General features: G+C 39.4%; 1 protein-coding gene across 3 annotated transcripts in view; it reads right to left on the reverse strand.

The window, feature by feature from the left end:
- Nucleotides 1-52: 52 nt before the first annotated feature.
- LOC124143387 (shootin-1-like) overlaps nucleotides 53-13,753 on the reverse strand; it is a 53,076-nt gene continuing 39,375 nt past the window's right edge. For all 3 annotated transcript variants that reach the window (XM_048392068.1, XM_048392067.1, XM_048392066.1), the window contains 8 exons: nucleotides 12,733-12,907; nucleotides 11,440-11,527; nucleotides 10,551-10,597; nucleotides 10,058-10,170; nucleotides 9,834-9,884; nucleotides 7,833-7,956; nucleotides 7,301-7,392; nucleotides 53-4,597 (listed from right to left, as the gene is read on the reverse strand). In XM_048392068.1, coding sequence (XP_048248025.1) covers nucleotides 7,322-7,392; nucleotides 7,833-7,956; nucleotides 9,834-9,884; nucleotides 10,058-10,170; nucleotides 10,551-10,597; nucleotides 11,440-11,527; nucleotides 12,733-12,907 — 669 coding nt within the window. In that variant the 3' untranslated portion in view covers nucleotides 53-4,597; nucleotides 7,301-7,321. The remainder of the gene's footprint in view (nucleotides 4,598-7,300; nucleotides 7,393-7,832; nucleotides 7,957-9,833; nucleotides 9,885-10,057; nucleotides 10,171-10,550; nucleotides 10,598-11,439; nucleotides 11,528-12,732; nucleotides 12,908-13,753) is intronic.

A 13,753-nucleotide genomic window follows, 5' to 3' on the forward strand; every position in this document is an offset into this window, starting at 1 on the left:
TTTTTTAAGCCCAATAAGGCCAATTTCTTCAGAGACTTTTCAGGTGGTCCAGGCAAAAATAAATCTAAAAATAAAAGAACTAGTTAACAAGTTCAGTGTTATAATTCATTCACTGAATGAGACATAATGCCAACATGTTCCTGTAGACACACCACCCCTTTTCTTTCTTGTTGGTCTTGTAACCTGTTCACAAAAGTTGTGAAAGATTCACAGGGACATAACAATCTAAGAATTGTTTAAGTCTGCAGAATATACAAAAGCTGAGTTCATCTGTATTTTCTTTATCTATAAGCAGATCTGTAACCCAAGAAGAATAACTATAATTCTCATTTGTTGGATGGCTCAACATACATGTATTGCATTTAGGACTCCTGAGTAAGACTGATGAAGTTATCCTAATGACAATACATAAAAGAAATGAGACACAGATTGAATATTGACAGTAACAGTAAACTGTAATGCCTTTCAGACACAATCTTGTTGATATCAGCCCTTTCACTCTGATGTCACCCCTCTTAGTAAGAGGTTCTGATGACATCTGTATAGCATCAGGTGAACTTTGAGTGAAATTTGACCTCCCAATCTAAACAAAGGATGAGTGGATTCTTGAGGCAATTAGATATCAGTTCTTGAAACAAATTCAGCTTAATTTCTTTATGACCACGATTCAAAATTTCTAATTAAAAAAAATAGAATACACAAAGAACACAAATATTCCTTCAACCGTACTCCATGATGCTTAAATTACAGGGTGTATTAATAACCACAACAATATAATGGTGCAACCTTTATCTTTTACATTCGCAACAGGCCGATTTAATTACATTTGTGAGAAACAGAAATCGGATAGGCTGGTCTGAAAGTTTTGCTCCTTGGAAGCCTCGATGCTGATTGGCTGATTAGAAACGTCACGACACATCCTTCTATGGGACCACCTATCCTGATTAAACATTGATTGAGATGGTAAACTGTGCTGCTACTACTACCCACCGAGAACCTGTTTCACAAGGATGTTAGCACTACGACTGTCGTAACTCTCAAGACATACGATAGTCATGGTGAGAAGATCACTCTGTGAAATAGGGCCCTGGGTGCTGTTGTACAAAGCGATCTTAGCGCTAAGATGATCGTTACTCCAATACCTTAACACAGACTTATGACAGTCGTAGCGCTATGGTCGGCCTGTACAACGGCACCCTGGTGGGTATGCTAAAGAGACACCCGACACAGAGACACATAGTTCCTATGTTAGTAGTGCTAATGTTTGTGTCAAACACACTAATAGTATGTATAAAACCATATTTACATAATGTACAATATTAAAAACTATTGCGATTAGTTAAAACGCACATATTCCATGAACAAAAACCATGAAAATATTAAATCTCTGTGCGTAAAATAACATATGTGCAAGATCAGAGTTTTATGGTTTTTTCACTTGATGTAAAATAAAAAAACTTTTTTACCCTGTAGATTGAGAAGAAAATAGATATTAAGAAGAAGAGTATATCGTGCATATTATTGATAATAACTAGACTACTCCACTGTGATAAGGATAATAAGACATTCTATTTATATATACACTTGACATGAGGATCTGTTTTGTGTATCATGGAGAGATAAAAATATCCCTATCAGAAGTGGAGTAGAATAGATTCCTCTGGATAGAGAACCCCAATATAATGTAATACTGACAACTGTAGAGATTGACAGAATTTTATGTGAAGATGTTTCTACAGCAGTAAGAGAGTCAGGCTTCAAGCTTCTTGGAACAGTATTGCTAACTCTGGGAGGAATGTCGGTGGCAGAATGTCGGTGGCAGAATGTTAGTGGCAGAATGTTGATGGCAGAATGTCGGTGGCAGAGTGCTGATGGCAGAATGTCGGTGGCAGAATGTTGATGACAGAATGTCGGTGGCAGAATGTCGATGGCAGAATGTCAGTGGCATAGCTACTATTCAGCACAAAGGGCTTACACTTTGAAATCGATACAAAAATAAAATAAAAAAGGTACTATTGTTTTTTTGCTTGCCATAGTTACATGATCTTTGGTCAATTTACAGGTTGACCGGCTACCATTGTGATGAGTCGGTTCTATGGTGTTGTGTTGGCTCGTTGCATTAGTGTTTGAGGATATCTGGGTTTGATCACTATGATTCTATAGCGTTGTGTTGGCTCGTTGCATTAGTGTTTGAGGATATCTGGATTTGATCACTATGATTCTATAGCGTTGTGTTGGTTTGTTGCATTAGTGTTTGAGGATATCTGGGTTTGATCACTATGATTCTATAGTGTTTTGTTGGCTCATTGCATTAGTGTTTGAGGATATCTGGGTTTGATCACTATGATTCTATAGTGTTGTGTTGGCTCATTGCATTAGTGTTTGAGGATATCTGGATTTGATCACTATGATTCTATAGCGTTGTGTTGGCTTGTTGCATTTGTGTTTGAGGATATCTGGATTTGATCACTATGATTCTATAGCGTTGTGTTGGCTCGTTGCATTAGTGTTTGAGGATATCTGGGTTTGATCACTATGATTCTATCATAGCGTTGTGTTGGCTCGTTGCATTAGTGTTTGAAGATATCTGGGTTTGATCACTATGATTCTATAGCGTTGTGTTGGCTTGTTGCATTAGTGTTTGAGGATATCTGGATTTGATCACTATGATTCTATAGCGTTGTGTTGGCTCGTTGCATTAGTGTTTGAGAATATCTGGCTTTGATCACTATGATTCTATCGTGTTCTGTTGGCTCGTTGCATTAGTATTTGAGGATATCTGGATTTGATCACTATGATTCTATAGCGTTGTGTTGGCTCGTTGCATTAGTGTTTGAGGATATCTGGGTTTGATCACTATGATTCTATAGCGTCATGTTGGCTTGTTGCATTAGTGTTTGAGGATATCTGGATTTGATCACTATGATTCTATAGCATTGTGTTGGCTCATTGCATTAGTGTTTGAGGATATCTGGGTTTGATCACTATGATTCTATTGTGTTGTGTTGGCTCGTTGCATTAGTGTTTGAGGATATCACGGTTTGATCACTTTGATTCTATAGTATTGTGTTGGCTCGTTGCATTAGTGTTTGAGGATATCTGGATTTGATCACTATGATTCTATAGCGTTGTGTTGGCTCGTTGCATTAGTGTTTGAAGATATCTGGGTTTGATCACTATGATTCTCTGTTTGATAAGAGTCCAACGTTTTTAAGAAAAAAAATGTACTGTAACCTGTTTGCTTACATTTTAATTCCCCCCAGCTGCTTCCCTGAATGTGGATATACAGAACTCTTGGTAGGGAATTAATGCTTGGCATTTTTATGTAGAAACAAATATAATGTTTAGAATATATGTGAACTATTTCATTAGAAGAATACAAAAACAAAACTTGTAAGAACTCTAATATTGTACAAAAAATGCCTATCAAAAGTTTACATCATCAACAATAACATGCATCTGCATCAGCTTGTGTCCCAACAATACTGCAATCTCATTAAAATCAGATTTTAGTTCTCGCTATAGCTAAATGGATATCCCATTACAGTTCAGGTCAACGACCTTTCATCCGACCAATCAAAGTGTTGCTTACCAGATCATGAAAGTGACAGTCGGAATGTGTTTCCTAATCATGCAACCTCAGAAACGGTAACTCAAGGTATTACGAACAACAGTTATCAATCGCTTTCTCTCGCTTTTGTGGGATAAACATTTGAACTGATCATTTGCTTGATAACGGTGTTAGAATCTACACCGAAACGTCGCCCAATTGTAATAAAGAAGTTGCTCATCCATAACAATTTTGTCTTAAATTCTGTTTCTGTTGAGTATGAAACATCTTTGCAACAGGCCAGACAGACCTTTGGGCCCACTTGCACAAAGGGATCTTAGCGCTAAGATGATCGTAACTACCATACTTTAACATAGGCGTACAATAGTCGTAGCACTAAGATCGCAAGTGGGCCCAGTACTATGTCAATACCAGTCAGTGATTAAGGGCCTTGATCAGCAAAACAGCTCTGTACCTTAGGCAACTCATTTTTATGAAATATTTTATGGATTTAGCTTGGGTTAGTCTAAATATAACTAAAATTACACACAAAAATTCAGCTCAATAGTTTTTTAATAATTTGGCAGGAAATTTAATTGTTTTGGATGGAGCCATTTGACAAAAAAATAAATATGGACTCATTTTCATTTCTGATTGTGTCTGTAAATAAAAAAACAATTAAATTTAAAAATAATAATAGAATTTAAAACCATAAGACTATTTTCGTTATTATTTCTAGATGTGGCTTTTTGTCCTAGTTGGTTAAATCTGTAAACTAATACATAACAAATGAATAGCCTCAACATCAGATATGAGATATGATAGTTCACATAGTCGGTAAGTAATCTGCAAGGCCTGGTGTGTATGTTTCTCCATACTGGATCAGGCTGTACCACAATTCCCACATGGTGCTGCTCCTGAAGATAGAGAAGCATACTTTGTTCTTTCAGCTCCATGGTAGTCAAAGGAGGGGTTAAGAGGTCTCATATGACCTTCACCCTTGACCTCCATGGGTGTTGTGTTCAGCTGTGACCATCGTGGGGGTTTCTGTAAATTGACAAAAATACATAATGGAGATATATACATATATTATCTATGAGGGCAAACATATCAGTGTTCATAAAAATCTTGTGTGCCCTAGGGTCATATCACATCACGAGACAACAGTGTATTCTTTCCAAAATCCGGATGGCATTGTTGACGTCATTCGAATCTTATCGTGACGTGAGGTCAGAATGACTTCACTAGAAATGACGTCGAAGCTGAAGATTGTTGATGTCATTCGACAAATTGTGGTTCCGCTGCTGTTGCGACTTGCTGTCCATATAGGTAAACACTAAAATTCGTCTCTGTATGTAGACATCTTCTTCGGTAATAAATAGAACATTATATTCATGTTCATGTCATACTATGTTTATGACACTCATGTCGTAAACATTGTTTGACATGAGCACGAAGATCATAACTTCTACATATAAACGTATGTACCTTTGCAGTTGTAGTAGCATATCTCTATAATTATGCAAAACACTAAGGTGCACTGAAAGGCTTGCATCAGGCCAGTATGTCCTGATTTCAGAGAAAAGTCTGGTCACATGATATGCAAATTAGCTTGTGGCAGTGGTGTAATGCTAAGTCAACACTGCACCGAGTATGAGAAAATGTGTGTACAGCTGATTGATATTTCTGGCTTAGTTTAAGAGAAAATACACATGGTAATTTTAATCTCTGCATGTAAAACAATGCCTAGCAGATCAGGTTAATCATCATGTCTCGTGATGTTTCATCGCAACTTTCAAATGTTTACTTTATGACTCATTTTCATGAATCTGTATTTAACTGACAATATTGAACGGAATTTTGAATAAACTTAATAAAATACGCATTCATTAAGAATCATCATCTACAATCTTGTCCACATACATTCATAAACAAAACATTACTTGTCACTGTAAGGTGATTAAGTGTCATTCACTACAAACACGTGTTAATTATCCAATAACTAATGTGTTCTCTTCAGCAATAAGTATCTGTATTACGCTCTTTCCTAGAACGAAGGTCAGGATCTTGGACCCCAACAACAGCGGTATATCGAGGGTTCACTGTACTACCAACACTCACAAACACAGGTACAGGAGCTCACCTTCAATGGACATTCACTACTTGTACTGTTTTGCCTAGAGTTTTGCGACACAATGAATCTACTTTTTAAATGCACTCAAAATGTTTAACCTGATTTCCACTATCATCAGGTTTTCAAAGAAAATGTATTGAAAATCAAAAAGGCTTTCTTAGACCTATGGGAAAATGAAAACAACTTGTTGCAATTACCGGACCATCTTTGGTGAGGGGAAATGGGGTTTAATGTCGCATTCGAGATTATTGCACTTCTATAGCTCGTGACTTCCCAAGTTGATTACATACAGGCAAGGAGTCAATGTCACCTTCATTCATGAGGCGGGGGCATGGGTGGCCCAGTCGTCTAAGGCAGCGCGATGCACTGTGCAGAGTTGCGTCCCTTGGGCACGTCAGAAACCTATGATCGTGGGTTTGAATCCGGTTCGCCCCGATTATGTTTCTAGGTTTGTCAGCACCATACCCGTGCTCAAGGGTTTCACTGAAGTGGTACACGTCTAAGACCTGCATCACTTCGGGCTTTCCTCACACATTAAGCTGACACGCTGCAATATAACTGGAATACTGTTAAGAATCGGCGTTAAACCCAACTCACTCACTCACTCATTCATGAGGCACTCAGAATTGCAGAACAGTTTGCACTATCTGATCGATGTCAGAAGCACAGTTGGATGCAGGTCTAAAGACGAAAAACACTTATTGTAAACAGCTGTTGCCCTACTTATGAAACCAAGGATCATCTTCAAGGTAATCTGAATCCTGGCAACCATATACTACAAATTGTGGCATCTACACTAAAACCGAAACCTGTGATCACTGAAATATATCGCAACTCCAACTGGACTACACCTTACCACTAAAGGCCATCTAAACAGAGGCAAAGAGTTTTGCATCCTTGATGATCTAGTGTGTTTTATTCTGATAAATACCCATTCAAAATAATTGCTTCTTTTTGGAGTCATGTAACTATCTCCATCTCAAGCATCACTATGGTAACTAACACAAAATCTCTCTCATGAGCCTGATATGGACAATAGGGTGAGTGAGCCATCCCACTTTAAGCACTACTCCTGCAATATCACGGAGAGGGACGCAAGAAATGGGCTTCACACATTTTACCCACGTGAGGAATCAAACCCAGTCCTTTGACGTGACAAATGAACACTTTGACCACTGGGCTACTACACCGCCCCTCGAACAACAGACACATGCCACAACTGTTCAGGTGAGGCAAAATACATATCACAATAATAATATGATAATAACTAGTGTTGGTATCCAGTTCGAAGAACTGCTCAAAAGCGCTTCATTTGAGTCTACACAAAAAAGAGACATCACACAGCTAGGAAAACACAAAGCCTCAATACTCCAAGAAAGATTTGGTGAAAAGATAGGTTTTGAGTCTTGATCGGAACAAAGTAGGACTGTCAATGTTCCTGATATCCAATGGCAGCCTATTCCATAGCTCAGGGGCAACTTTGACGAAACTCCGACCTCCCCAAGGTCGCCGTTCTAACACTAGGCACAGAGAGTAGGGACTGGCAGCTTGATCTGAGAGTTCTCCCAGGCACGTACTCTTCAAGAAGCTCGCTCACAAAGCAGAATAAGACTCACCTGTTGCCCCTTCCTTCTCTGCTACAACTTTGATTCTCCTTTTTCTTCTTCCACAGTAGGCAATGATTTAGACTGGTGTACCGGGGCAAATACTGTAGACAGAACACACCCGTCATCAACTCGGACAGGAAGCATGGTCAGCATAAAGATGGTCGCTTAATACGATCTATATTTAGGGTCAATGGTATAAAATAAAACATGAGTCTAAAAAAGAATGACTCATTTTGAGGTGGAATCTCCCAAATTTCCAAGGATGCATATTTGATGAAAACAGTTATCTTATTTCGTGAAAATCATTCAAACAGGATCAATATTTTTACAGTAGAACAGTTATTTTAAATCGTGAAAATCATTCAAACAGGATCAATATTCTTACAGTAAAACAACTGTCTTTTGATTTTCATACCACTCTCCCTGATCACAGGACAATTAATCCATTTGTCTCCAGTGTAAGTGACGGATTCCTTATTCTGGGGTATATTAGACTCAGAAAGATAGTTTAAGGTCCCAAACTCCCGGGGAAATCCCTCACCATCGTCATTCTCCGTGTCTGTTTTCCGGACCCGCCTGAAGGCCTTTGCCAGCTCTGAGTTCTCATCTATGCCTGGCACCGTTGCCGTTAAATCCCCCTCACTGCGGGTTCGTTTCATCTTGTTCTGAGATTCAGAAAACATGAGTATCCTACACAGTCAACTTAGGCTGTTTTCACAACTAGTCTCATGTTAACTGTTTCTGATGTCTGAGGCCATCATCTTCAGTGAAATGTTATAAACTGAATGTCCTGGGGACTATCCAAATGTGTGACCAACCCTGAGATAAGGGACCTTATGGGTGAAAATTCACATTTTTACTTCTTACTATCTTTAAAAACTACAGTATCTTAGGACCACAAAATACATTTGATAAGCTTCAATTCATATTTATTACAGAGTGACATGGCATCAAATATTTGGACTCATTTTCTGCAAATTCCAGTTTTCAGGCTTATTATTTCAGGCTGTTCATGTAATAATTGCAGTTTTTAGATATAATGTCTGATTAATTGAAAGTAGACATGTTTGCTGAATTTTTTAAAAGTAATATAATGTTTTTATTACATTACATGGTGAGGTGAAATGGGGTTTAACATCGCGTCCAAGATTATTGCACTTATATAGCGACGTGCATGTACGTGTGTGTGTTTGTGTGGCTGCTTGTACTAGTCCGGACTGAAGCCGATTTATAGTGCTAGCTCACTGAGATACCATGCCGCAGTTTAACATGAATACCCAACTCAGACACAGTATGCTGACTCCGAGCTGACCAGTCCTTGTTTTAACCCCTTAATGCCGAGCCCCAGACAGGGTAACAACAAGTACCATCTTTTAACGTCTTTTGGTATGACGCGGCCGGAGATCGAACCCCGGACCTTCCGCTCTCCAGGCGGACGCTCTACCACTAGACCACGGAGGCGGTCTATTACATTACAAACTAACGAGAGAAAAATATGATATTTTTTTAGTGTCCTAACACATGACGATTTTTATGGTAGTTGGTTGGTTGGTTGGTTTGTTGTTTAACGCCGCACTCAGCAATAATTCCAGCTATATGACGGCGGTCTGTAAATAACAAGTCTGGACCAGACAATCCAGTGATTAATATCATGAGCATCCATCCACGCAAATGGGATCGATGACATGCATCAACCAAGTCAGCGAGTCTGACCACCCGGTCCCATTAGTCGCCTTTTACGACAAGCATAGTCACCTTTTACGGCAAGCATGGTCACCTTTTACGGCAAGCATTATGGTAGTAAGTGAACGTCAGATGTCTTTCTTTATGACGTCACAGCACAATTGTATCCCAGCCAATAAGGTCCCTTTTCTCATGGGGGACACATATAAGGACCAAATTACGCATAGCTCAAGACAAGCAGACATAATTCAAATAAGGATTTAGCTGAGACCATAAGATACATCATCTTTAATAATATATCGAGTTGATAGTTAACATGGTTAAACTGTACAATATTAATCTATTCGGTATCGTAATCCGGTGATTTGGAAACAAAAACAAATTTCACGGAATTACTGGAAAAGATTGCAGGCACAGGTGATGATAGACTTTGGCCAGTACTGTAAGTCAAGTTCATGAATGCAGCAGGGAGTGTTAGGTAGCTTAGTGGTTGAAGTGTTGGCTAGCCTCACCGAAGACCCGGGTTTGATTCCCCCCATGGGTAGAATGTGTGAAGCCCATTTTCTGATTTGGCCCCGTGGTGATATTGCTGGAATATTGCTTAAAGCGGCGTAAAACCATACTCACTCACTCACAAATGAATGAGTGAGTTCAGGTTTTACACCGCTTTTAGCAATATTCCAGCAATTCACGGCAGGGGACACCAGAAATTGGCTTCACACATTGTACCCATGTCGGGAATCGAACCCGGGTCTTAGGCGTGACGAGCTGACGCTTTTACCACTAGGCTACCCGACCGCCCCGAATGAATGAATAAATGAATGTTGCAAGCAAGCCAAAACACCCTAGATCAACTCACCAACACATCGTGCAGCTGGTGCATGGCGCTGTTGGGTCCGGGCACTGAATCCTGAAACAAGTAAACTCGTAGTGACACACCTGACTTGACTTTCTCTTTCATGTTTACATGTTACGTATTGCATCGTGTTGAGAACTACTGACATTAACACGGACCTTTCTAACATCAGTGAGAACTGATGATATTACATTCCTTTTGATCAGGCTTAAGATGTCCGTACATACCTTTCTCACAGGTTTCAAGACTTTGTTGAGAGATCGGCCATCTTTGATTCTCTTCATCATTTCGTCGAGAGCCTTGCTGTAGCCATCGTTTGTGGATACTCCACCCCCTGCCACTATAAACATCAGACAAAGTTAGACCCAGCTGTCAACACCACAAACTAGGGTTGGGACGAGTCCAATTTTACTACACAGCTAGCCAACCCCCTATTTCCCAACCCTACCCGGGTATCGGCTGTAGGTCTCAAGAGATAGGTACAAAATGTCCGATTGGGATTTGTTTGACCAGAGCCCTGGCAAAATGTTTAGGTACAGTATAAAACAATCTGGTCATGCATACACTGAAGTTGACTGATGTTTTGTCTAAAAAATATATAAATCAGAAGGAACGTGTGAATAGTCAGAGAGAAATGCAAACAGTCGTGACCTGTAGGTTGAGTATAACAACCTATCAATACACATACCCACAAGGGACCACTGAACAGAGTATACTTACATTTCTTATTAACATCTGCCTTTAACTTGGTCTTCCGTCTGAAGAATCTGTGAGATGAATGAATGAGATGAGATTTACACGTTATGACAAGTCTCACTTCGTTCATTTGCTTGTTTGAATGTGTCCTAGAGTTAAAGTATGACACAAAATGAGCCAGCTGTCTTCCATGTTTGTTTGTTGTTTAGCGCTGTACTCAGAAAGTATTTCAGCTATATGATGGCAGTCTATAAAAAATCGTGTCTGTATTAGACCATCCAGTGACTAACGACATCATGAGCAACGATCTATGCAATTAGGATACGATGCAGGCATCAAGCAAGTCAGCGAGCCTGACCACCCGATCCCCTTAGTCGCATCTGACGACACGCATAGGTTGCTGAAGATTGCACTTGGTGAAGGAATAGGGATAAACCATGTTCGACATAATAAGCGCCCGGCTCTAATAAACCCCCACGGCGATATTTGCTAATATATTGGCTAGTGAACAATCCCAATTAGCACCCCTTCCGATTGATCAATATACACAAGACTTATTTATTCGTGTATAATACTCACTCATGTGTTATATGCACCCTTAGTTATTGGCAATTAAATTCTGGAAAATATATCTGTTGTGTATGATACGCACATACTTTTCTTCTGTATCATTTCAGGCTGTCAGCATAAACTATGAAATTTACAATCTTTCAACTGTTTGATTTTTTTCACGAAAATTATATTCTAATAACATCCCCCTATTTCTAATTTTGAGAGTGCCCCGGGCGCTTATTACGTAGAATACGGTATATTGAGTAATTGCTGTATTTTGAATATTGTTGTATTAAACTGAGATGTGTACCAGTGCCTGTTATCATTTGGAGAAATGAACATTGAGTATAAGTAAACTCACGTTTTCTTGACAACTGGCGGTGGTGGGGGTGGGGGAGGGGCAGGTGGCGGCTTTGTGGCATCCTTGTACTTCTCCTCCAGTGTCTTGTCTGCAAGATACGGTAACACCATCATAACCTCATAACATCATGTAATTTCTTCACAACATCATGTAATATCTTCATAACATCATGTAATATCTTCATAACATCATGTAATATCTTCATAACACCATTGTAACCTCATAACATCATGTAATATCTTCACAACATCATGTAATATCTTCATAACATCATGTAATATCTTCATAACATCATGTAATATCTTCATAACATCATGTAATATCTTCATAACACCATTGTAACCTCATAACATCATGTAATATCTTCATAACATCATTGTAACCTCATGTTTGTTTGTTGTTTAACGCCGCACTCAGCAATATTCTAGTCATATGACGGCGGTCTGTAAATAATCGAGTCTGGACCAAACAATCCAGTGATTGACATCATGAGCATCAATCCACGCAATTGGGATACGATGACATGTGTCAACCAAGTCATCGAGCCTGACCACCCGATCCTGTTAGTCGCCTTTTACGACAAGCATAGTCGCCTTTTACGGCACACATTGGTTGCTGAAGACTTATTCTACTCTGGATCTTCACAGGTAATATTTTCATAGCATCATGTAATAATATCCTCATAACCTCATATAATATCTTCATAACATTGTAACCTCATGTAATATCTTCAAAACATCATGTAATATCTTCATAACTATCATGTAATATCTTCAAAACATTATGTAATATCTTCATAATATCATGTAATATCTTCATAACATCATGTAGCATCTTCATAACACCATTGTAACCTCATAACATCATGTGACATCAACCATATGATTGAAAGCCCTGGAGACATATGGTAATGATAGATGAAGGACCATTAATGGAATGAATGTGGAATTTCATTCAGTGAGCAGCAGATCATGGTTAATCTGAGGGACATCAGCACCCATTAAAAAATCAGTAGCCATCAGTCACTTCAGATCAATGATAGACACATGTCATCGTATCCCAATTGTTTGGATCGATGCTCAAGAAGTCAATCACTGGATTGTCTGGTCCATATACTTGATATTTTACAGACCACTGTCAAATAGCTGGAATATTGCTAAGTGCAGCGTTATATTACAAACAAACAAACAAACAAACAAACCAGCCGAGGTCAAAACAGGAAGGTAATTACTTCAAAGATGGCTGGGATGCCGCCTATGATATTTGCTAGTCTGAAGTAGTTGTTGTACTCACAGTGTGCCTGCAAGTCTGCATACTGCCCCTCCATCTGGGTGTACTTCTGATTGACCTCATGCATTCTAGAACTCAGGGAGTCTCTCTCCTCCAGAAGGGACTGGTTGTCAGTCTCCAGGGCTATCATCTCATCCTTGTTGCTGAGTTCAGAGATCCTTTCCTCAAGATCCTTCACCTAAAGGAGACAACACACTACTTATAGAAGGCTTATTATCTACCTTGACATCCTTCATCTAGGGGAGACAACACACTACTGATAGAAGGCTTGATTATCTCCCTTGACATCCTTCATCTAGGGGAGACAACACACTACTGATAGAAGGCTTGATGATCTCCCTTAACATCCTTCACCTAGGGGAGACAACACACTACTGAGGGGCCTTGATGATCTCCCTTGACATCCTTCACCTCAAGCTTCTTCCCAGCGCGTGACACCTTCGTTACACTCTCGGTAACATCGTTGCCACCAGTGTGGGCGCGGCCATTACAAGAATCTTGAAATTTGCCCTCAAACCCCATATGTAGTCAAGTTTATACTTTTGTTTATGTCTTTGGGAATGCCATCATATTTCATTTTGAAAAGGTTTACGACTGACCATGTTTTCCAGATGAATTTACTTTGTTGTTTTGATAATCAGATTGGTTCAAGATTGCAGACTAACGGAAATTAACCAACTTCTCCCTTACATTCTTACTATATCAATAGCACAGTAGTTTTAATGAAACAGAAATTCAAATTGACAAACGAAGAAAGTAATTTAGCAGCAATAAGTGTATTCGGCGTCACGACAGTCGTCACTTGTTTGTAAACATAATGGTCGCTCGGTTGCGAGTTCAATTCCAAGCATGGTTGTGGCCACCTATTCACAGTGGGGAGTTTTGACTGGTGGCAGCGATAGTATAGAGAGCTCCACGAACGGGCTATCGCTGTGAGGAGCTTGCCTTCACCTAGGGGAGACAACACACTACTGATAGGCCTTGATGATCTCCCTTGACATCCTTCACCTAAAGGTGACAACAT

The sequence above is a fragment of the Haliotis rufescens genome, unplaced genomic scaffold, assembly GCF_023055435.1.
Source record: "Haliotis rufescens isolate VD_foot unplaced genomic scaffold, xgHalRufe1.0.p SCAF_108, whole genome shotgun sequence".
NCBI lineage: Eukaryota > Metazoa > Mollusca > Gastropoda > Lepetellida > Haliotidae > Haliotis > Haliotis rufescens.